Raw genomic sequence first — 25,668 nt, forward strand, 5'->3', positions numbered from 1 at the left:
GTTATAAAAACATTAAAAATTCAAATCCATGATTTGATTTTCAAAGATTTATTATAAAAACTAATTATATTTTCTGCAAAGTGCAATAAATCAATGACAAGGTTTTTTTTCAAAATGCTATAAATCTATTGAGTCAATATATAAATGTGCATTCATCTTTGCCATGTTATATTTATTTAGTTGACTAGTGGTTTACACTGATTAAAAAAATAAACATTAACGCATTCATCATATTAAGCACACTATCATTGCTAGTGTCATTCTTGGGACGTCGTCGCTGAACCTTTTTGACAGCGATCAGCTGTAAAATGTTTTGGTCCTGCTCAATTTTCGTTGACTTCGAGTAAAATAATGGAAAGTTTTCACCTGGGGTCAATTATGTAAATTATGTAAATTATTAGATTTTGATGGCTTACGTTTCTTTCCCGTCACAGAAAACCACCACAGGTTTATCAATGCTGTTAAAGTATTATTTTGATTTTGTTTGTTTGTTGATCACGAAGTACAAAGTAGATGAGGAAAACTAGGATTCTGTGTGTATTCAACACACCACCATTGCAATGCGTGGAATGGTGCGCTGTGATTGGTTGAGCAGATTTATTGCATTCTGCAGAGAAGGAGGACTGACATTTATCGCGTTTTGGGAAAAAAGGCCGAAAAGATAACACGGCTTATATTGGATTTTGTGTAAAATGAAGAATTAACTTTTTAATACTGACCTGATACAATACTGATTTTGGTGGTAACTAATTTTTTTTCAATGGCGTTTATCACGTTTTAGAACCAAACTCTTCAAACAACCAATATTGTCCTATCATAACAATCAGTGGCAAGCTTATTTATACATAAATCTCAATTTCTAAATTTACCCTTATGACTAGTTTTGTGGTCCAGGGTCACATATAATTAATTATTTGATATAAAATAGCTATCAAAATAAGGCAATGTATTAATTAATATAAATGTGTTGTGATTAAACATATTTAATCTCATGAACTAGTGCATCAGCTGTAGTTTTGACGCATTCCTCTGTGTTTTATTGTAGACGGTACAGTGAACAGCAGCTCCACAGCCTCCCAGTCCTCCTCCATCAATGACTTCTCATCGATGTCAACAGAGCAGACGCTGGCTTCGGACACAGACAGCTCCTGCATCGACACCCTCACAGGAGCGTTAGAGGAGTGACATCGAGGTCCTCCACTCATCTCCTTGCATACACCACAACCCTCTTGATCATGTGTGTGGGCCATGCCGTGGTCTTGACTGAAGATATCTGGGGGTGCATGTACAAGTGGTTTCAAGTTTACACTCTTTACCCTTTACTCCTGCTTTTAATGGGACTGCGTTTTATCTCACCTGACAAAAACTCAGCAAAACCACCGTTAACTTAATTCGTAAGTTGTCCGTTTAACTCCATCTCCAGTATTCTTTTAGATTTTTTAAATATAACTCCCTTTCTGAATGGACAGGAAGTGCAATCACATTTCAGTGCCGTCTTTAGTCGTGTAACCTATTTCAAGAGCATGCAACAGATCTAGATTTATCCTTTAGTCATTTATGTCCTCTTTCTCCTTCACTCTCTCGCTCTCTTTGATGTAGCTTTTATTGCCTTTCATTTCATCACCCAAAAGAAGCACAGATATAAATTCACAGACATTTATAGCTAGGCACTCCCTCTGGAACAAGTTCTTGTCACACAAGTATTGCTGCATGCTAATCCCGAACACTTACTAGATAAGTGGTGTAACTACAGATCACCGACGTATGCCACACACCTAGACACAACGGTAGCATCTGCTTCTGACTGTATGTAATCACCATACAATGCGTTAAACAACTCAACTGTGCATTTCAAATGGGTAGGGTGTAGTCATATGTACATATACGTATATAGTTTTAGTGTAAATGTTCTTATTGTCTTTTTACAAATATGCTTTTGCATATGCACTGTAACACGAACGAATATGGATGTTGATTAAATAGTAAATTGCACATGGATATCAAAACGAATCCAAATCTGTAAGAGGGAGCAGCGGATGTGATGTTATTCCTGCTCCTTACCATTCCAAAAGTAATGAATCACCGCTGGCACGTTCACGACGCATCACCTACGATTGTACGCATCATGTTTAATTGCATGAGCTAATGCAAACCATTGCCTTTATAACCTCCTCAAACTTGAAAAGCCCACAAGAATGTTGTACGAAGCAAATTTATTGTTTTGAATGTCCTCTCAGACAACGACTCATTTTAATGTTAATGTGGATTATCAAGGACATATTTTTTTACACTTCGACTGTCTGTTTTTGCCTTTGGTTAGTGTGCTTGTGTTGGACTTTTTGGTCAACAACATGCCATAGCCAAACCGTGTGCATCTGGTCAATATAGCAGGTCCACGTTGAATCTGTGCCTGCAGAAACACTAGTCATTCGTTATGTTGTACACATCATGGCGTCATTTGTTAAATATTTTGGCTAGTTTGTAGTGGTCATCCGATTATTTGACCCTGGTCCACAAAAAATTGAGATCTATACATAATCTGAAATATTGTTTAAAATATTATACGTTTTTTATTAATATGTGGTTTGTTAGGACAGGCTAATATTTGGCCGAGATCCAAATATTTGAAAATCTGGAATCTGAGGGTGCAAAAAATCTAAATATTGAGAAAATCACCTTTAAAGTTGCCCAAATGAAATTTTATTGTATTACTAATAATACAATAATTTTTTTTATATATTTACGGTAGGAAATTTACAAAATATCATGATCTTTCCTTAATATACTAATGATTTTTGGCATAATTTTTTACATTTTGACCAATACAATGTATTATTGGCTATTATTACAAATATACCAGTGCTACTTATAACTGGTTTTGTGGTCCAGGGTAACATTTAAAGGCTATTTAATGGCCGATGCCAATATTGAGAAAGCAATGCAGCCGATATTACACATATGTAATTAAAGTAAATGAGTGACAAACAGAAAATTGATGAGGCTAAATTAACATTATGAATAATAATTTAAAAAATACAAATTTCAGCCGATATACCAGGCGCTAAAATATATCACTACTTATTCGATTATGTTTTCAGCTTCAAATAATCATATAGTTGTAAACTAAGGGGCTGATTACACCAAAAGCGTTTATGGCAGTTGCAGGCGCCTTTTTTGAATGATATTCTATGGGCAGTAAGCGTTTGCGCGCTGTTTATGCCGCCAGCCGCAGCATGTGCTTTTGAAGCGGAAACGCGTCGGACGTCATTTGCGTCTTTCCATTGTCCAATCGAATGAAAGGAGAGGCGGGCCTTTCATTCTGGTGACGGAGGTTTACAGTTGTTTGGATCAACCGGACTACACTCGCTCACTTTCTCCTGCGTGTTTGTGCACCTTTCATCCTCAAAAAAGGTCAGAGCAAGCGCCCTCTTTTCAAAGTTTCTGCTAATATGACAGTTAACAGCAAGAGAGCGCTCACGCTTCAATATTTGATTTACAAGACAGCTGACTCGGTGGTTGCCTCCCAATATAAAAAGCCACGTTGCACTGCTCTTTTTTTTTTTTAAAAAAGCAGCGCATCGCGCCTTGCGTTTCCAAGTGTTAAAGCGCGTTTGGTGTGATTAGCCCCTTAGTATTCATTTAACACGCTCACGTTTAACAAAAACAATAGCAGGTTCCACCTGGGCCTGTTCATTATCACACGAAAATAGCACGTTGACGTGAGTTCCTTTCCTTGTTAATGAATTTTATAGTCAAAATCATGGCAGTCTTTAACACTGAGAGGTAGTCACAAATGACAGGGTCATCAAGTTTTCATTTTGTCTAGTGTCATTTTAAATGTTTCCCGTAGAACTTTTTATTCATTGTTATGTCTGGAAACACAATCCCTTCATCCCATGACATCTCGGAAAACTGTGCCACTCTCTGGCTTAAGGAGATACATGGAGGACGATGTGTATTTTCGAGTTTGTATACCTCCAAGCTGTGCCCTTGGATTGAATAAGAAAAATTTGAAGACTGGTCCTTTATTGATGGACAGGACAGCTGGATAAGCTCTCCATCACATTCATGCCTTAATCTCTTCACTAACACCACTGCAAGATGATCAAACAAATGATGGTAATGGACCACAATCATGTTTGGGTTTTTCCTTGACAGGCCGGATTGTTGCTAGGGTTTTCTATGAATGGAGATAAAGATGAATTACATTTCTCAATCACATTGACTTATTTGGTGCTTCATCTTACAGTGATATGTATTTTAGTAACGCAACAGTTCATCTTGTGTATTTAAGTCTCTATCATGATTGATTCTCATTATGAACACTAGTGATTGACTTATGTGGCATCGAGACTCATATAATGGACCTAACTCGCACGTTCTCAAGGGCTAACTTTCTCTTCCTTCAATGTCTTTTTCCCTTGGGGGTGAGAGAGAGTGTGTCTGAAAAACAATGCGTGTTTGTCACTGACAATCCTTCATTAGAGGTGAATCAGTAATGACTTGAAAAGTAATTACTTTATAGACTTCCAACATTCGCAGACTATCTTCCTGAAGTTCTCATGGTCATCATCAATTAAATCCTGTTATAGGAATAGTTATCTAACTGCAGTGTGCTAGTGTCGTCTGTTTAGCTTTCTTGTGTTTTGTATTGTGCTACATATGGTACCCTGTCAGTGGGCTATGATGGGAGCCACCATTTCACAAATGTGTCTGAAACATATGCAAAAACTTAACTGAGATCCTCTAGAGCAGTGTTTTCCCAATCCTGGTCCTCAAGTACCCCTTCCCAGAAAGTTTTAGATGTCTCCTTATTTAACACACCTGATTTAACTCATCAGCTTGTTAGGGAGACATGTTTACCATTCTGGAAGGAGGCTGAGGAGTTGAATCAGGTGTTTTAAATAAGGAGACATCTAAAAATTGGGAGGGGGCACTCGAGGACTAGGATTGGGAAACACTGTTCTAGAGTAATAGGGATTCTTTTTTTCTGTGTGGAAGAATTAAACCTCTGTTACAACTGGCCAAATAAAATACTCAAATGAAAGCACTGCTTCTTGTTTATTATTTCACTTCATATGGTACAAATACATTCAGTGTACGAACTTGATGCGTTTTGTACAAGGTGTGAATATGTCCCGTTATTTACACATGACTGAATAAAAGAAATCGAAACGTAGTGTTCCACAACCGAGACCAAGTCTTTCTAACTCTGTTTTCTCATTAAACTGATCTGAAACATCTGTTTAAAGCATCCTTACCCAGATAAAAATAGACTCTGGGATCTGCAGAGTTGCACTGTCAGAAATAAAGGTACAAAACTATCTTTTCTGTCACTGGGGTGGTCCTTAAAGGTACACAATAGGTCCTTAGGGAATTGTACCCCCAAAGGGATACCCCCTAAAGGTACAAAAATTAACCTTTGAGGGTACCACCCCAGTGACAGAAAAGGTAAAGTTTTGTACCTTTTTTTTGGACAGTATGCCAACTATTGCTATCTGGGTAAACTCTTAGGGTGTACTCGCACTTTTCTCACCCCAAAACACTGGTTCGTTTGACTAGTTTGAGCACTCCATACCATGCCCTAAAGAAGCTGCTCAAAGAGGTTCTCAGTGATGCCATAAGATAATGATTTTGGTTCCCCAAAGAACCTTTCAGTAGAAAGGTTTGTTTCCTACTTTTTCATTGTCTGAAGAACCTTTCTCCACTACAAAGAATCCATTGTGCAACAACGCAAAGGTTCTGTGGATGTTAAAGGTTCGTCATAGACCCAAAAGATCCTTTTAGAAGCCTTTATTTGAAGAGCATAGTGTCTGCTGATCATCAGTATCTCTTTTCTCTTGGTATCCATGCTTACTAGTCATCATTATATTTGATCCTACTTTTGGGTCATTCCATTATCTTTCATTGCTTACATGGCAGAAATTGCCTTTTGGTTTAATATTACTTTGCACATTCTAGTCCAGAAAGTTCTTCAGGCAAGTGAACTGTACTTCAAAATAGGGCAATGTTTTCTCAGGAATGCATCCTTGTTTTTACAGGCCTGAAACAACACTCGGAAGGCTGTTTGAATGTTGTCGGAAACATGAAAACCTTTTCTGCTCGAGTCTGGTTTGTAGCACAACATGTGAACGTTTTAAAAACTCTGAACAATCCGACTGGTTTTTCGGGCCTCGGTGTTCAGCTCGCCAAATGTTTCAAAGAATTGTTCCATCTCCCGTTGCAGAGTGGTGTTCCGTCTGTCGGCGTCAGCACGGGCTCGCTCCACATTTCGCATCTTGATCTCAGCCACGCTGACCCAGCGGCGCTGCTGCTCCAGAGTGGAACGCAACCCTGTGACTTCCCCCTGTAGTACCTTGTTTCTTTCTTCCAACCTTAAGACAGAAAAGAGCATTAGGGTGTGAAAGGACCTGAATAGAGGACTTGCTGCATTTGTAATGTAATAATAGCTGCAGCGTCTTCATGGTAGGAAGTTTTCTTACCTGTTGATTTTTGCTTCATATTCAGCCTTTTGCCTGGCCATCTGTTGCCGAAGCCCTGCAACAAGGCATTGCATGGCATGGGAGGCTGGAAAGCCTAGGGGCTCATGGGGAGCATTTGGCAAAAATACCTCGCTGCTGCCCGTACTTAAAGGGGCATCTGTGGGAGCAGAAGAGGAGGCAGGGGAGTAAGGACAAGGGCCTTCCTCACAAGAGTCCATCCTGAAAGAGTGGAAGTGTCCAGGGGAATCCTGGCAAGGAGTTGCTTCTCCGCTGCTCTCACTGTTCCCATCCAAAGGCGTAATCTCACAGGAGGACCAAGAGTTGCTGCTTTCAGCAGGACTAGCAGTACCACCTTTTGTCTCCACAATACTAATGCTCAGCTTCTTGTCTTCTGTATATCCTTCGCCTTGATGCTCCTCAATACCCATATTGTCATAGACGGACAGGGTACTGTCCAGGGCTCCACTCTCCCCTAGTGTTCTCTCTGGTCCCCAAATGGGCTCCTCCATATCAGGCCAGCTCCTTGACTGCACACGACTTTCAACTCCATCCTCCAGCACCTTGTTCACACATACAGGTGGTGGAGTGGAGGGTGGAGGTTCATGTCTTGTGTGGAGAAATTCACGTGCTGAGCTTTGTTGATTGCAGTTGTCATAAATCAGGGCAGAGCTGGCAGATGAAGAGCCCTCTGTAAGCTGTTGATCTGTCTCTGATAAATTGTTTTTGTCACAAGGGCTTTGAACAGACTGTCTCTTCTCTTTCATATGTGGCAGAGAAAGTTTAAGTGGACAAGCTGAAGTCTGATCTGAAAGTAGGGTGTGATTGTCACTCTGTGTAGGTACTTCACCATGCACCCATTCCACAAGGTTGCTTTGTCTGTGAATAGGATGGATTGATGGTAAAGTAGCCTCTGGAAGGTTGCAGCTGTCTCTAGAGAAGAGCAAGGTGTGCTCTCGAATTAGTTCTGACATCAAATGTTGCACAACTGCTGCCCCTAGTGAGAGAGGTGGTTATTGCATGGTACACAGTCATTTGGTGCATATTCAGATCTTTCTACAGTAAATCTCATTACACAGCGCTCGGATGCTTGATTCTGATTAGCCAGTGGCGATATTCACAGGTTTGTTAAGATAGATACCCAGATAATAACACAACCTCTTGGGGTACTATGAGTCATCTTGACAAATGCGGGTTTATACTTTCATATAAATGTGCATCATTTATAACCTACATAAGATTTACTTAGGAATGATTAGATTGAATGCATGTTTGTCTTGTTTGAACATGTATTGGCTCAAAGCCACTAGAAGGCAGTTTGCATTTATTACAAATAAGCTAACAACAATTTAAATCAATACATTGTGTACATTTTTGTGTACTCGTAGCAAGTAGCTAAGTAATAAGCAAGATAACATACAGCCAGCCTGTCATGATTTATTCTGCGATAACAACTACATAAAACCATGGGTTTTCTCAGATCTCTTTGACATTAACATAATTTTGCTCACCTCCAATGATACTTTCTGGATCTTCAGCTTTAGGCCGGAGGATATTTGGCCCAAAAACAGTTGCCAGATTCTGGATGCTCATCTTGTTAATGTTGGAGTATGACTGGACATCATTTAAAAATCTTGAAGAAAGAAATGGGCTATTATAAAACTAGAAATAGAGACTTTTGTCAAAAGGTACATGAAATGCTCTAGATCTTTGTATGAAAAATGTACTTCATTCTTACTGGCAGATGTATTTCAGCAGGTTAAAGTTTGCCACAGGAAGCTCATGAAGAAGACTCCTCAACTCTTGCAAACCCTAAAGTCACAAAGTAAGTGACAAAAAGTAAACTATGACCTATGAATTTGTCTCCCCTTGTGACGTCAAAAGGGAATCTTATTATAATAATACTGCCCCTATTCAACCACGGCACTGCCATTTAGTGCAGAGAGAGAGAGAGATAGAAAATAATTGAAAGCACATTTGAGTTTCAATTTCAACAAACCACCATTATGGTGATCAGTGTTTGCATTTCATCAACTCATTTGCATTTAAAGGGACACTCGCACCTACAAAGTGGCAATTGTAACATGCTATAATAAATTAACTGTGGGGTATTTTGAGCTAAAACTTTACATACGGTCTCTGGGGACACACACCAAAGGCCTTTTTTTTACATCTTAAAAGTGTTCAAGTATTGTGAAATGTCCCCTCTAAAATGCATCATGACCTCTTTGAAGTTCTTTATAGTAAAATAATACTCTACCTGTTCTCTGTATAAGGGGATCTTTTTGCCGCAAACAAGAAACTCTTCATAGCGGGAATATGGCACCAGGGGTTCAGGCAGTTCCCTGAGATATAGCTTCAGCAGAGACGCCACTGTGTGCACATCTGTGCTACTAAGAGAGAAAACACATAGATTCACTGTGCGACTACAGTCACTATACATGTACTGATAAAATGTACAGTAATGTATTGTCTGCTAAACAGATAAATGTAAATGAAATGCAAAGCATTTATATAATTACATTTGCAAATTAAATTATTATATTGAAATACTGTATACATTTTAAAGATGCATTGTTCAACTTTAAGAAAGAGAAAACATCTCTTGACAGAAATGCAATTTAATATACATGACTATATATCAATGGTGTGTAAAGACCTTACATAATGAACTCTATTGCTTTTATTACCTTAGAATGAGCCGTTTTTATCTACAGAGCAGGTTTTATCCCTACGTTGTCTTAGACGACTACATGTTTGTCCTGTGGCTATCAAAAGTTGTTTGTCTAGATAAATAGCTGTATTCTGCACATTTTACTTGTGTACGATAATTTCTTCCCAATATCATCATTTTGAGGTTTTGGTACGATACTTGGACATTTCCAATCTGGCAACACAGCATGAACCTGAATGACATCCCATTCTTAATCCTGCTGGACTATAACAGCTTCAACTCTTCTTGGAAGACTTTCTACAAGATTTAGGAGTGTGTTTCTGGGAATTTTTGACCATTCCCCTAAAAGCACATTTGTAAGGTCAGACACTGATGTTGGACGAGAAGGCCTCGCTCGTAGTCTCGGCTCCAATTCATCCCAAAGATGTGCTATTGGGTTGAGATCAGGACTCTTTGCAGGCCAGTCAAGTTCATCCACACCAAATTGCTCAACCATGTCTTTATGGACCTTGGTTTGTGCACTGGTGCATAGTCATGTTGGAACAAGAAGCTGCCATCCCCAAACTATTCCCACAAAGTTGGGATCATGAAATTGTCCAAAATGTCTTTGTATGATGAGGCTTTAAGAGTTCCTCTCACTGGAAGTGTTTGGAACACCTGAATTCAATGATTTGGAGGGGTGTCCCAAAACTTTTGCCAATATAGTGTATGAAGTACTGAATTGTGGAGTTACACCTTTAAACAATTTTTCCACATTTCTGTGTTCAGGATTATTTGGGCGGGGCTAAAGCGGTGGCTCGATGACGCACTGGAGCCACCGAGCATGGCCCGTCCCTAACATGATCGCAAGCATCTGTTCAGTTTGTAGCAGTATTTTTAAGTTGAGAGAGACGGCAGTGTTCCCGTCGGTGGGTGTGGTTTCAGCGCTGACAGCAGACACACAGATGAAAGCTAGGCAAAATCGTGTTCATAATCGTGAAAAATCTCTGATTATGAACGTGATTTTCCCTAGCATCTTGGTGAAATACGGTTCTGTTTAGTAAATGCCACTTCATCTGAAAGCAGGTCATGGCAATTTACTACGAATCACCGAACCCGCTTTGCTGATGAGACCACCATGATAATCACAGGCAATTTTTTTTGCCAAGCTCTAGTGTGACAAACTCAGAACACATTAAACATCGCTTTACACCATAAGAGTTTTTAATCGTTTCTCCACCTATCCATGTCCATCCATGCCTTTATGATTGATAAAATTCTCCTGCTAAATGTTATAAGATTATATAGCCTATTGGAGGTCTTGAACCTCTTTAAGTTTTGCGGTACCTAATGTAAATCTCTCACCTATCAAAGGATGGTTTCTCTCCAGCATCAAAAGCTTCCTGCAGTTCTTTAACCAGTGTGGCCTGGCCAGGCTGCCGAAAGAGTCCCACCTCTGTAAGGCCGTGCTCCCGAATGAAACCTACACACTGCTCCACCACCAGAGGGGCCATGTGATCCCCGTACCTCCTCTCATACAGGACAGTCTCCTCCAACCTTTGACCAAATACACCTGTGATAGAAACCAAAAAGCACAGAGCTGTCAGAGATGAACCATGTTTAAAGCTGGGATGTGCTGAAAATGAAAATTTAACAGAGATCAATGAACTCACAAGCACAAACTAATGATTTAAATAATTCCAAGTTCCTTAATATAAATGCACCCTGCTGCTACTTCACTGCACCAAAATTTACCTCTGTGTGCTTTCTCAGCCTAATGTCATCTTTAAAGGAATTTTATAGGGCTCATTATAGTTGAACGTAGGTCCTACAGTGATGCCATAGGCTACGCACCGGTTTTCATCCATACTTCTGCGTCGACGTGCAATAACACATGCAGACCACTAGCAGGCAGTATCCACGCGTGTAACCTACAATAGCAGTGCAATAGCCAAAGAAGAAGCAGCTTGGCCAGTTAAAGGTGCAAAGAGGATGTTTGTTTTATACATTTTTGCAATATTACTTGAAACTGTCTTTACTGACTGATAAAAGACTATTTATCAGGTGCACTGATTGTAATAATATTAGTATACTATACATCTTTGCACAAGGTAGGACCTTAAAAACATCAGCCAATCGTTGACGTGGTCATCGCGTAAACGATTGGCCCTCTTGCTTGTCAATCACTGCCATTATGTTTCTTGTAAGAGACGTGCGCGCTCCAGTAACTTTACACAGGCGACGCTTGCGCATAGCATTGTTTTCATTGTTGCTCCTGCTTTCCTCCTCGAATTTGCACCATGGTAGAGAAGAAACGCGAAGGAGGATGCAACAGAAAGACTTTTTATTAAGTCACTGAGAAGAGGCGAAAATTGTCAGAAGAACGTAATCTAACCAGAGTCATTCTTGGAGAAACATTTCAACGCTGGAGAGCAATGAAGGAACAGAGAGGTGTCAAGACAGATGCGAAGTTCACAAAAAATGTTCTCGACAGGTAACAGTGATTATTCTTTCTTTGTGGAATAATTATTGTTGTACTGTTATTCAGGTATATTGACGTTCTTGTACTGTAGTTGTAAGGCAGTGACCAGTCTGCTACATGCTAGTTGAAATGGGAGTAGGGAGTAGCGCCGACGAAGCTAACGTTACGTCTTATGAGTTTATTATCATATCATGGTGATGGAGTACTCGAGTCCTGGACTCGAGTCACTATTCTTTGGACTCGAGTCCGACTCGAGAATCCATTCTCTGGACTTGTGACTCGACTTGGACTCGCGGATTGATGACTCGTACTTGGATTCGGACTCGAGGATATATACAATTGGACTTGAGCATTCATCACTTTGTTTTTGACTAAATATGTTATAAAAAATTATATAAGGTGTTACACTTTTCCTGTTTCGTGCCCAAGACCGGTCGTGATCTCCCTTCACAGACACTGCTACCTCTCGCTCTCTTTGCTTGACAACACACTCACTGACGTCACTCACTTTTACGCTCATGCAATGCATGATGCGTGATTCGCGGGCTAAATGTTCACATTTGTAAAATGCAGAAAGACGTGCCCCGGATTGTGAAGTTCACCTACGCGAATTTGGCTTCTAATGCTGGAAAGAGCAGCGCTAAATGTTGTGTGTGTAATCGCACAATTGAGGAAAAGACTGGGACAACCTCAAACTTTAACAGACACCTGTCACGGATGCACCCAGAAAAGTAAGTAAAATGCTTTCCATTGCCTAATGTTAGCTTTTTTCAAAAAATATTATTGACTAATGCATATACAGTCTTGTTCAAAATAATAGCAGTACAATGTGACTAACCAGAATAATCAAGGTTTTTAGTATATTTTTTATTGCTACGTGGCAAACAAGTTACCAGTAGGTTCAGTAGATTCTCAGAAAACAAATGAGACCCAGCATTCATGATATGCACGCTCTTAAGGCTGTGCAATTGGGCAATTAGTTGAAAGGGGTGTGTTCAAAAAAATAGCAGTGTCTACCTTTGACTGTACAAACTCAAAACTATTTTGTACAAACATTTTTTTTTCTGGGATTTAGCAATCCTGTGAATCACTAAAGTAATATTTAGTTGTATGACCACAGTTTTTTAAAACTGCTTGACATCTGTGTGGCATGGAGTCAACTAACTTGTGGCACCTCTCAGCTGTTATTCCACTCCATGATTCTTTAACAATTCATTCACATTTCTTGGTTTTGCTTCAGAAACAGCATTTTTGATATCACCTCACAAGTTCTCAATTGGATTAAGGTCTGGAGATTGGGCTGGCCACTCCATAACAGTAATTTTGTTGGTTTGGAACCAAGACTTTGCCCGTTTACTAGTGTGTTTTGGGTCATTGTCTTGTTGAAACAACCATTTCAAGGGCATGTCCTCTTCAGCATAGGGCAACATGACCTCTTCAAGTATTTTAACATATGCAAACTGATCCATGATATCCATATATGGTATGCGATAAATAGGCCCAACACCATAGTAGGAGAAACATGCCCATATCATGCTCCATGCTTCACTGTCTTCACTGTGTGCTGTGGCTTGAATTCAGAGTTTGGGGGTCGTCTCACAAACTGCCTGTGGCCCTTGGACCCAAAAAGAACAATTTTACTCTCATCAGTCCACAAACTGTTCCTCCATTTCTCTTTAGGCCAGTTGATGTGTTCTTTGGCAAATTGTAACCTCTTCGGCACATGCCTTTTTTTTAACAGAGGGACTTTGCGGGGGATTCTTGAAAATAGATTAGCTTCACACAGACGTCTTCTAACTGTCACAGTACTTACAGGTAACTCCAGACTGTCTTTGATCATCCTGGAGGTGATCATTGGCTGAGCCTTTGCCATTCTGGTTATTCTTCTATCCATTTTGATGGTTGTCTTCCATTTTCTTCCACGTCTCTCTGGTTTTGCTCTCCATTTTAAGGCATTGGAGATCATTTTAGCTGAACAGCCTATCATTTTTTGCACCTCTTTATAGGTTTTCCCCTCTCCAATCAACTTTTTAATCAAAGTACGCTGTTCTTCTGAACAATGTCTTGAACGACCCATTTTCCTCAGCTTTCAAATGCATGTTCAACAAGTGTTGGCTTCATCCTTAAATAGGGGCCACCTGATTCACACCTGTTTCTTCACAAAATTGATGACCTCAGTGATTGAATGCCACACTGCTATTTTTTTGAACACACCCCTTTCAACTAATTCAACTAATTGCCCAATTGCACAGCCTTAAGAGCGTGCATATCATGAATGCTGGTTCTCATTTGTTTTCTGAGAATCTACTGAACCTACTGGTAACTTGTTTGCCACGTAGCAATAAAAAATATACTAAAAACCTTGATTATTCTGGTTAGTCACATTGTACTGCTATTATTTTGAACAAGACTGTATAACAAACAGAAGAAGCTAGGGTTAATGTATGTCTGGTTCAGATTACAGCATTTTTTTGTCCTCACCGTGCAAGATTGAGCAGTACCATGCTTTCAAATCTGATGGTTTTAAAATGCAACATGAAAATGCAGCATGATTAAACATGCAATTTGTAAATTTTCTATTATAGTTCTCAATCACAAGTTCACAACAATGGAAGTAAACACATGCTTTTGATGGCGTTGCAAAGTGTATATGTCAAATCAGTAAATAAACTCCCTTTGCAATCGTGACAATGGTGTCATTTTTGTTTAATGTAGAACCGCTTTAATACATTTCATCAGTTTTTTGAAGGTCGCAGAGTGGAGACATGTAGGCACTCTCAGACTCGAATACGAGACTCGACTCGGACTCGAACACTGGGGACTTGAGACTCGACTCGGACTCGAACTCTGGTAATGGTGAGTCGACTTGGACTCGACTCGGACTCTTCTTTGGTGACTCGGACTTGGACTCGGACTAGAACACTGGGACTCGAGACTCGACTCGGACTCGAGAGTTGGTGACTCGACTACAACACTGCATTTCACATAATAAATCCACTAATGCGACACAGCATATGCCAGTGGTAAACAAACACTTGTGCACAAGTTTTGGGAAGCGTTCCCTAGAAATGAGCTGTGAAGTAGTGGAGCTGTTCTTACGCATGCACTCATTTTCAAAAACTCAGAAACAGTTTTTGGATTCTCAGTCGGCGGAAAACTCCTCTTTTGCGCCTTTAATCCACAAACGAAGAAGCAGCAGCAGCTTGTTGTGTATGATTTCAGAAGACCAGCAACGATGGAAGTAAATAAACAGCGACTTTTGTTGCCGTTTGAGTTAAATCACTCTGCAACTTGGTCCATCTTTGTTTGACCATCGCAAGCGGAAATGTCTATGAAGAGGATGAAGAAATGCGATGCAGATTTTTTCTACCTGACAGGAGGGGTTCTAGTGGACCAGGGGCCTCATTTATAAACGTTGCGTATGCACAAAAGAAGGCGTACGCCACTCTTTACGCAATACTTGTTATTTATAAAAAGCAAACTTGACGGGAAAATGTGCTGTCCGTCACGCAAGCTCTGACCCAGGCGTACGCACAAAAACGGGTGAAATGAGAAATGGCGACACCATCGGCAGATGGAAGAAACACGTGAAAGTTAAAATTACAACACTGCTTCTCAAAAGACTTCACAAAGCAAGTCTTACAATTAACAGCCTACATGAAAACCCGTTTGATCGATCAGCAGTGAAAAAAAAAAAAAAATCGAAAATTACAACAGAAATTCAAATGAACACATATTTGCTAAAAGAAAAGTGAAATATGTTCTGCAATAATATTGGCATTTTGTGCAATTCATCCTCACAAAGAATATAGTTAACAGAACGAAATAATGTACAAAACTGATATTCTTGTCAATGTGTCCGTCTGGCGGAGCAGATATAGATGCAATTACATAGACAGATAGATAGATAATTAAGGAGATAGATAGATAGATAGATAGATAGATAGATAGATAGATAGATAGATAGATAGATAGATAGATAGATAGATAGATAGATAGATGTATTAATTGTCCAACTGGGGAAAGTTGTTTTCATAGTAAACCATATCTTCATAATCTACGGAATTATGGTATTCATGCATATGCCTTTAGTGTGTTTTATTTTTGATAAAACAATGTATGGCGTATGTCTCAACCATTCAGAAAGCAACAAGAAATTACATTTGCGCTGAACAATGTCCCATTTCCACGTCGATTATTACCGACATCTGTAGCTTGTCAGATGCAATTAAATGGATGGAAATAAAATGCCCCATCACAATGCGTAATGCACACACTGTGCCCTCCAAACAAAATTTTTCTCCTCTTTTCCACCTCGCCAACGATAACTTCTACTTCACATTGAGTGAAGTTACGTTTTTTTGATTTCCTCTCTGTGTTTGCCATGATTTCGCATTCAATGCATATTAAATGTGGGCGTTTCACGGACTATTTATGGACAACTATGGGCGTGTCATGAAGCCGCAAAAGCTGCGCTACATTTAGAATTGATTGTGATTTATTAAGGGAAAAATGCGTAGGATGTGCGTGCGCACGGTTTTATAAATCCGAATATTTCTGTGCGTACGCGCGTCCTATGTTTAATCCGTACGCCACTTCTGACGCAAATCCTACGCAAAGTTTTATAAATGAGGCCCCTGATCACAGCGCATTGTGGTCCGCATAGAACGGAAACATTGTTAAAGTTTTGGTGAGGTGTGCATCAGGCTACACAGAACTACACAAAGCCTATGGCGTATACCTTACACACGACTATAATTTACACTTTAGTTTTCCCAAAAATCTTTCATTACCATCATGTTATTCCAAGCACCTATGACTTTCATCGGTGCAACACAAAAGACCGAATGTTAGGTGCTGAGAGCTTCGGCCGCTCTTCACTGTCAATGCATCGTTGTCAATACTGTGATAAAGTAAATGGTGACTGAAGCTGTCAAGAACTATAACAAAGGCTAACATCTTTTTTGTTGTGGTTTGAAGCAACATAAACATTTTACAATTATCCATTTGGCAGATGCTTTTATCCAAAGTGACTTACAGTGCATTCAAGCTATACATTTTTTTATATCGTGTTCCCTGGAAACTAAATCTACAACCTTTGCATTGCACAAATTTCAGAAAGCACTGTCCCTTTAAGTACTCACGTCTTTTAAAGCTCAGGACTCTTTTTATCTTCCTGTAAGCAGAATGGGATAGATAGCTTCCAGTCCGCTGGAGAGTCTGCTTGTTTTCTGGCATCTTTTCCTGTCCGTCTCTTTTATCCTCAGTCTTCCTGTCTTTTTAAAGACATGCACACATCTACCGCTCGGTGTCCCGTTTTTGTCTCGTTGCTTGCGCTAAACAGATGTCCTCATTGAACCTAGATTTACTCGTGCTTATCAAACTCCTGTTTGGATTTTTCGCTCTTTTCTGCCTCCCTCTCTACTGTCTGCAGGTAAGATGATAAGGCTTAGTGCACTGAAGAGAAGCGCTCTCTCTCTCTCTCTCTCTCTCTCTCTCTCTCTCTCTCTCTCTCTCTCTCTCTCTCCTGCTGATGTGCAACACTGGCCCTTTAGCTCAGATATGCCTGCTTATCGCATATATCAGCATTCCAATTGATATGACAGTCCTCACCCAGAAACAAGAGTCCTTGTTCAAGTGCGTACCTCTACAAATTTGACGGAATTACCGGAATTCCGTAAACATTTTTTTTTATAAATTGCTAAGAATTCACAAAATTTTCCCTTATTTACAAAAGTCAGCTGATTAAGCTTGTCCCAGTTCAGTAGACGTCCTTGATGTCAGGGTTATGAAAACACTTCCTCCACGCTGCTATTCATCCAGTGTTTGACATCTTCATTGGTGTCTTACTGCCGGCATCCAAGAATAAAGTTATACTGTAGTATGAAGTAGATGCTCCATGTGGTGCTCCTGTTTGAAGTGGGTGTCTCAGGCTTATGCCATTGTTGACAGATTCATCGAAAGGGATACGAGTGCGTCGCTTGCAAGAGGAGGTTATGTTTGTCTGGACTTAATTGTCCAAAGTTTCCAGTGACATGACTCAGCACCTCCTTAGTTTAAAGTCAAATTAAGTTCGCCTCCCTAACTGTATGTGGCTTGGTTTCCTTCTGTCTTTCATTCGCTCTTGAATGTCTTTTGTACACTCTTCCTCTCCCGTTTTTGTCTTTGCCTATTTTGCCGTGTCTCGTCTTTCCCAGCCCTCTTCTGTATCAGAGTACTTGACTGAAGGTTCACTGGAGCATGGCCAATATGGCATCAACACCCTCTCTATACCCCTATCTTTGTACCCTCACTAGAAATCATTAACACCACAAAACACAGATTGACTAAAAACAAATGAGCTGGAAACTTCTGCCTCTTTTCTTTCTTTCTTTCTCATTTTTCTTTCTGTCTGCCCGCTTCTCTCTCAATCTCTTTCTCTCTTTGTATCGTCCTTTCTGTCTGTCGTTGTTTCTTTCTTTCTTGCTTACTTTCTATCTGTCTGTCTTTCTGTACTCTCTCTCTCTCTCTCTCTCTCTCTCTCTCTCTCTCTCTCTCTCTCTCTCTCTCTCTCTCTCTCTCTTTCTTTCTTTCTTTCTGTTTGTCTGCTTGTCTTTCTATCTATCTATCTATCTGTCTGTCTGTCTGTCTCTCTGTCTGTCTGTCTGTGTGTACTTTCTCGCACTCTCTCTATGTCTCTGTCTTTCTGTCTGTCTGTCTGTCTGTCTGTACTCACTCTCTCTATTTCTCTATCTGTCTTTCTTTCTTTCTGTTTGTCTGTCTGTCTGTCTGTCTGTACTCTCTCTCTCACTCTCTCTACCTTTCTTTTTTTTTTCTTTCTGTCTGTCTATCTGTCTGTCTGTCTATATATTTGTCTGTCTTTCTGTCTGTGTCTGTCTGCCTGTCTATATATTTGTCTGTCTGTCTGTACTCACTCTTTTTATTTCTCTATCTGTCTTTCTTTCTGTTTGTCGGTCTGTCTGTCTTTCTATCTATATATCTGTCTGACTAACCGTCTGTCTGTTTGCCTGTCTGTCTGTCCGTCTGTTTGTCTGTCCTCTCTCTTTCTTACTCTCTCTATTTCTCTATCTGTCTGTCTGTCTTTCTTTCGGTCTATATATTTGACTGTTTGTCCGTCTGTCTGTACTCACTCTCTATTTTTCTATCTGTCTTTCTTTGTCCGCCTTTCTTTCTTTCTTTCTCTCTATCTGTCTTTCTGTTTGTTTGTTTGTCTGCCTGCCTGCCTCTCTCTTTCTATCTTACTTTCTGTCTGTCTTTGTTTCTATCTATCTATCTGTCTGTCTGTACTCTCTCTCTCTATTTCTCTATCTGTCTTTTTTCTGTTTGTCTATGTGCCTGCCTTTGTTTCTTTATTTCTATCTATCTGTCTTTCTTTCTATTCATATATCTTTTTATCTGTCTGTCTTTCTGTACTTTTTAACTCTCTTTCTCTCTCTCGTGCCTTCTTTGTCCGTCTCTTTCTCTCTCTCTCTCTCTCTCTCTCTCTCAGTCTTCTTGCACTTCACATGGCATGCATCCAAAAATGTTCCATTGGATACAACTGAACACACCCCCTGTAACTCTTTTTATACATGAGTGCCCGGTAACATGACATAACCCTGATGAGAATCCCAGTCTAAAACGGTTCCTGAGACACCGAGCCGAGCACTTTGAGTGTGCAGTGAATGTAAATGTGGCTGTGAGTTATCTCAAGGGCCATCTCTCACCTTTTGGAGCCTGGGACTGTCTGTGAGGTAACGTTGGGAATTCATTGGGAATGTTAATCCCTCCTGGGAAATAAGCATCAACATGAACTTTGCCGCTCAAGGTTAGCTTAGGCTACGTTTACATTAATGTGTTTTCGTTTTAAAATGCATTACTTTTGCTGCGGTTACACCTGTCATCCAGATTACTCCAGGGTTTTGACATTTGTAAACGCTGCAGACCCTGTTTTAGTTTTAAAATGCAGTGGTTGTGCTGCAGTCTAGACGGATCTAACCGGATTCTGAAACGAAGGCACGAGTGCCCACATTCGCAGCTACTAGCAGTAGCAGAGCAATGCAATCTCATTGATTTCAATAGAAGCTTGGTGACTTTGGGCGACAAAATCAACAGTGACTGTTGGCGACTGGATGGGGTGTGTTTAGTCGCGGGAAAAAGTTGAGAAAAATTTAACCTTATGCAAATGATGAATGACTTTCTTGAGCGGCTAGCAATGGAGTGGACAGTATTTGGACAGTATTTGTTTATGACAACCACGATTTAGAAACGCCCTTTAACGAGAGACAAGCAACACAAAGCAACAAAATCGCTTATAATGTGAATGTACCTTTTATTGGGCGTTCTGGATCATTACGTATCCTTCCCTGATTCGTCAATTGCCATCATATGACCCTTACGCTACTGAAAGATGAAAATGACCAGCAACAATCTTGAAAACAATAACATGAAGATGGATCTGCAGGATTGGCAGAGTTTCAGCTGCTTGAACGCTCTTTTTAATCATATTATGGGTTTCCCAGACAGGGCTTATCCCTGTCCCAGACTAAAATGCATTTTCTTAATTTAAAAACACAACACCTAGAACTGACATATCTTAACATATAACATAGTCCTGGATTAATGTAAACCCTGTCTGGGAAATTACCGCTAATGTGTTTATTCATGACATAAACACCCAAAATGAGCGCATAAGTACTACGATAAACATTTTCGCCACTAACGAGAAAATACAATGCGAGAGCCGGCTTTAACGTGACAGCGGGTCATTTTTAAGTGTAAAGAGGTTTGCAACTGAGGTTTTGTCCAAAATACACTTAGTGCCACCAACTAATGCCACAGATTATAAACGCTATACCAACTTGTTTTTAACATGGATCCTGATAGAGATAAAGGGCCAGATTTATTACCGGCCTGCATCAGCCATAAATAACGACTGTCAAGATTAACTTAAGACGCGCAGTGGATAATTAGCACTGGAAAGGTGTTATCTAGTTATTTTTGCAACTGACCTTATTGCATAGGCATTTCTAGGAGTTTCCCTTTCTCACAAAATTTCTTTATATAGTCACATATTTTTTTGATAATTTTTTTGTGATATTATCACGAATTTCTGCGTTTTTTGTATAACGAATTCCTGTTTTCGTGTGATTATCACGTATTGGTTACTCAACTATTTTGTCCTATTTTCTTACCATTGTCGCTTCGGTTTAGGATTAGATTTACATAAAATGACATCCTTACCTAAACCCAACTCTAACCCTAACGCCAGGCGACATATAAAAAAATAAATCAGAAAAAATCGTATAAACCAATACTTAAAGTGACATTCTAATGCAAGCACCAAATCTAACCATAAACCGAAGCGACAATGGTTTCAAAATAGGAAAAAGCAGTTGAGTAACCAATACGTGATAATCACACGAAAACAGGAATTCATTATACGATCATAAAAAAAGGCGAAAATTCGTGATAATATCATGAAAAAAGAATAAAAAAATACGCTATATAAGACTATATCACAAAACTTTGTGAGACTGGGTAGCCCTTTCAGACAAAAACTTTAACCTTAAATGATTCACACAATGTGATTTACTAGTAGGCTTGTTTGACTTTATGCAGCGTCAAAGTACCCCGAGAGCGATTAGCGAAATCATACGGAGGAGTCTGCTTTTAAATCGTTCTCGCGGAACTTTGAAGTCATCCGGCTGTCGGAGTTGAACCGGCCTAATGTTTGCGCTTGTGATATTACTGGTATCTGCACAACTATTTCATGTCTTAAATCATTTTGTGCTTGAAATGGCTGCAATTGTTTCTAATAAGAGGAGGTATGTTTGAAGATCACCCACCCCTCATCAGCTCTGCTTTTTTCCGTCCCCCTAAACTAATTTGCGCTGATCTTAGTAGATTTGCATGGTAATTATGGAAAACAAGTGTTGTGCCTGTGCCTGTATATATTTAAGTTGCGCCTTTTTAGTAAATAATTTGCAAATATTACCACTCCTATCTGTGCTTTTCCGGAATTGCGCTCTAAGGTAGCATGTACACCAAAGCTTTTATGCCAGCGGCCGGCGTATGTTTTCAATCGTTTCCAATGGAAGCGCGGCATTTTTCAAAAAAGCCAGCAGCTGGCTTTTTTTTACACTGAAAGGGGCTGGACACACCAAAACTTTTAAACGCGGCTGAAAACGCCTTGAGGACCCCGAATGCCAGCTGTTTTTCAGCTGAGTGCCAGCTTTCTTCAGCTGAGCGCTTTGGTAGCTGTGATATTTCAGCTGCGAGCCGGTTGGTTGCTGTGGTAATGTCCCGCCCCTCCTCCACTGTGATTGGACGGCCGTGTGAGAACTGACATTGACGAGCGGAGCTTTTCTCCCAAAGTTGAATCTCTTTCAACGCTCGACGCTCAGCGCCGCGCGGAAAAACCGCCGAGCGCCGGTTTTCAGCGCGGAAAAAACCCGCTAGCTTCTGGCTTATTTGAAAAGCGCCGAGCTTCCATTGGAAACAATTGAAAACATGCGCCTGCCGCGGGTGTAAACGTTTTGGTGCACACAACCCCAAATCCAGTTTTCAACGATTTTTCCGTCCTGAGCGAACAGAGTTGAAAAATATTCAATTTTGGGTGAAAAGCTCAGCTCATTTATTAGGGGTTTAACGATTTAACGTGCTAATGCGCGTTTTCTCAATTAATGAATTTGAATGAATTACGGTGAAATCCCGGCACATCTGAACGCCAGGGTGCGCTCTCATTCAGAAACTCCCTTTTGCACACAGAAGAAGTAGCATTACAAACACTATTCCAGGAAATGTCTGCAGGAATATTTCTATCGCTGTTCTTCCAATTGTTTCAGGTATTTTCATGATAATAAAGAATATTATGAATGATTTTGTTTAATGAGTGTTGCTTTTTTAAATGCACGTTATAAACGACTCAGACTCATAATGATTTTAGATTGAGAAGGACTTCCTACTGACCAAATGCCGTAGTACACGCACAAGCTGTGCATGAAACAAAGAATCGCAGCCTTGCGGTTCAAAATCGAATTCAGACAGGCATTTTTAATGGTACACGTGATTTAACCGTTACATCCCTATCATTCATGTCAGTTCTGACATGGCCGTCGAAGTGGAGAAGGTGCGGGACAAATATCACAACAACCAACTGGCGCATCGTACATCAATAAACAAAATGATAAACAAAGCAGAAGTATCACAGCAACCAAAGCGCTCAGCTGAAGAAAGCTGGCAGTCGGCGTCCGCTAGGCGTTTTCAGCCGCCTTTAAAAGCTTTGGTGTGCACACCCCCTAACATGTGCAGTAAAAAGAAATGCAAAAAATTGCATAAGTTTTGCTTTTGTAAAATAACAATTAGTAGAACTTTAAGCCAAGTGTGTCGTGAAACATAACATTGATTATTTGTAATGGATAAAGGTAAAAATGTAGAAGATTGTTATGGTGTCTCTGTACATTATCAGCTATATGATGGGGGTAAATGTGTACTGCTCATCACAACTCTTCACTGCAGGTAAGACAAGAAGCGGAGAGGGGTGCAATAAACCACTGAGGGTTTAGGATAAAGATCCTTATTCGGGATATTCTGTCTAGGGTTTATCCAACATACATATAAACTATGACACAGTACACTCTTAATCCTAATAAGTCCCTTGGGGTCAATCTTACCCCAAAGCCACTTTTCTTTAGTTTAAAAACATGGTTCCCTTCATGAAATGAATGGGATTTGCAAAAAAAAAAATTTTCTTTTTTTTTCACACAGACACACACACACTGACATTCATTCAAATTTCAGACATTTCAAAATGCATCAAAAAGTACAAAAAATGATACTATTTAAAATAATATTTATTTTTAATATCCTTTCTAATGTTTATATAAACATAAATTCACAAAACGTTTCACTAAAGTAGTGATGTTGAGCAGTTGGCCACATCCAGTAAAATGAATGGGTCTCAATGGGCATCTGCTGGTCGAAATGATTTATTTCCTAAACAGTAATTCTTTTATGTTTTTTTTTCTAAACACCAAATGGCGAATTCTACACATAACATCTAGATCAATATCTAAGAATAATTGTATGTGATTTTTTTCATAAAAATTTTATATTTTACAAGTAAGCTAATGGTGTAGTTGAGGAATTGAGTGGTAACAGGTTTAAAAGTACTTCATATGTCCCAAAACACAGCATTAACGTATAGATGGGAAGTAAACAGAAAAATTGACATATTATTTGTATCATTAAAAATGTATATCTTTTTTGTAATCACTCTTTTAATTTCTGGGGTCATTTTTACCCCCAATGAACTCTAACGTAGACAGGAAAATAGGGGCTTATGAGGGTTAAGTAAACTATACTCTGTTGTTTCAATGGTTTGGTCAAATATAGACATTTTCAAAGTTAATTCAACCCAACCTTTGGGTTTGTCTGTATTTTACTTAGTCGTGGGCTGAAACAACCCAGAATCTTTCAGAGCGTAGCTGGAAAATGTGTACCTTGTTTTTCCAGCAAAACTGCCCTGTTTTGAATGACATCAGTTTTAGCAGCATGTGTTTTTGGGATTTTTTGAGAGATCTCTGCTAACAAAGCGAGGTCTGTGAGACGTTTAGTCATTTAAGTGTGTAATGCATGGCCCATGATTTGGAAATGAGTGGAATGTGTGTGCATTGTGTGTAGGGGGATTGTTTTGACTTTGGCTAAGGACCGATCAGATCTTCTTCTTCAAGGTTCGACATACTTAGGCAGTCACTGATTTTATAAGTGTGAGTTATCATGGGAACTTGCACAAGGCTGGATTTTCCAGAGACCACAGAACGAAGATCAGTTGGATCATATGTACAGTATGTGTGTGTGTGTGTGTACCTGTGAAAGGTATCCAGATGCCTTTGTTTAGGCTCTTCAGCCACTCCTCCCCCTGACCGCAGCTGTTTGACAAGAAGAAATATGAACCAGGACTAACCAGCACATCCCTGTTTCCTCCTGATGGAGAGATGAGAAAAATAAATGGAGATAAAAAAATATTTATAGAAATTACAGTATTACTGGCAGCTGTTTGCTGGCTGTTTGGTTCCCAGAATGCTTTGCTTCAGGCTGTTATTTTATATCTACTTTATTTATTTACTTATTTAAGGCATAAATACATACATTTTTCAAGTGCTTTTATCCAAAGCAATTCTTAGTACAGTGCATTCGAGGTTACTTGTTTGTTCCCACTAAATTAATATTAAATTTTCATTTTAGTTTTTATTAAAATGAATACACAATTGTATCCGTTGAGGGCAGTCATACTAAAAAGAGTGTCCTATACTTCTAGTTAGTGTGTAAAAAATCTCTGTTGGCCCTTAATGGTGCCTGCGTCCTTCAAGTCCATCAGTGAGCAGACTGGAAGACAGCCTGAGATGAATTGGATGACCATTTCTTATCTCTAACAACCACAAGAGTTCAGCAAGACAAAAGGAGAGAATCGATTTTCATAATTTAATTAAAAACTTGCCGTTTTTCTCCTTCATACTTTTCCCTGAGACAATATTAATCACAATATGGGTCTTGGTCACAATTAAAGCATGTCCCAGATTCCACTCACATTTGCTGGCGGAGTGCTGTAATTAATTTTAAAGAGGACACTTTCGGTAACAAGACGAGAGCTGTAAAATCCAGCTAAGTGGTTTATCAATACCGAGCCCTCGGCAAGGCTGGCTTTTCCAATAATGTTATTAAAAGGAGAGCATTGAAATGCCACGATAGGCCATTTGACAGATTCAGAGCGCGGTGACCGCCACAATGGACACCGATGCTGATCTTGCATTTACATGAGTATCCCATAATGGTTAACAGATTTCTCAGCAACACTAATTGTCTTTACTTTGACTCTCTCGAGCACATTTGGCAGTCATTGTTAAGGGTGCAAGTAATTATTGTCAGTGATATTTGGACATTATTCAAATACATGTATGATCTTATCCACAACATTGTCATGGCTTCAGTAGACTTAAGAATAAAAAAATCGGTAACACTTTACAATAAGGTTCATTAACTAACATGAACAAATCGTGAGCAATACATTTGTT

At 39.6% G+C, this 25,668-nt stretch overlaps 2 protein-coding genes across 5 annotated transcripts in view; one reads left to right on the forward strand and one right to left on the reverse strand.

Moving 5' to 3' along the window:
* mapk9 (mitogen-activated protein kinase 9) overlaps positions 1-3,555 on the forward strand; it is a 23,345-nt gene extending 19,790 nt beyond the window's left edge. For both annotated transcript variants that reach the window (XM_065287525.2, XM_065287526.2), the window contains exon 12: positions 1,046-3,555. In XM_065287525.2, the coding sequence (XP_065143597.1) occupies positions 1,046-1,185 (140 nt within the window). In that variant the 3' untranslated portion in view covers positions 1,186-3,555. The remainder of the gene's footprint in view (positions 1-1,045) is intronic.
* Positions 2,698-25,668, reverse strand: part of LOC135776671 (rho GTPase-activating protein 24) — a 26,280-nt gene continuing 3,309 nt past the window's right edge. Inside the window, exons 2-8 of one of the 3 annotated variants that reach the window (XM_065287523.2) lie at positions 24,464-24,580; positions 10,498-10,705; positions 8,740-8,869; positions 8,218-8,291; positions 7,991-8,112; positions 6,483-7,476; positions 2,698-6,374 (exon numbers count right to left, since the gene is read on the reverse strand). In XM_065287523.2, coding sequence (XP_065143595.1) covers positions 6,137-6,374; positions 6,483-7,476; positions 7,991-8,112; positions 8,218-8,291; positions 8,740-8,869; positions 10,498-10,705; positions 24,464-24,580 — 1,883 coding nt within the window. In that variant the 3' untranslated portion in view covers positions 2,698-6,136. Of the gene's footprint in view, positions 6,375-6,482; positions 7,477-7,990; positions 8,113-8,217; positions 8,292-8,739; positions 8,873-10,497; positions 10,706-16,758; positions 17,999-24,463; positions 24,581-25,668 lie in introns of those variants that run through there. The other 2 variants (XM_065287522.2, XM_065287524.2) reach the window with 2 other exon arrangements.

Source organism: Paramisgurnus dabryanus, chromosome 18 (assembly GCF_030506205.2).
Source record: "Paramisgurnus dabryanus chromosome 18, PD_genome_1.1, whole genome shotgun sequence".
NCBI lineage: Eukaryota > Metazoa > Chordata > Actinopteri > Cypriniformes > Cobitidae > Paramisgurnus > Paramisgurnus dabryanus.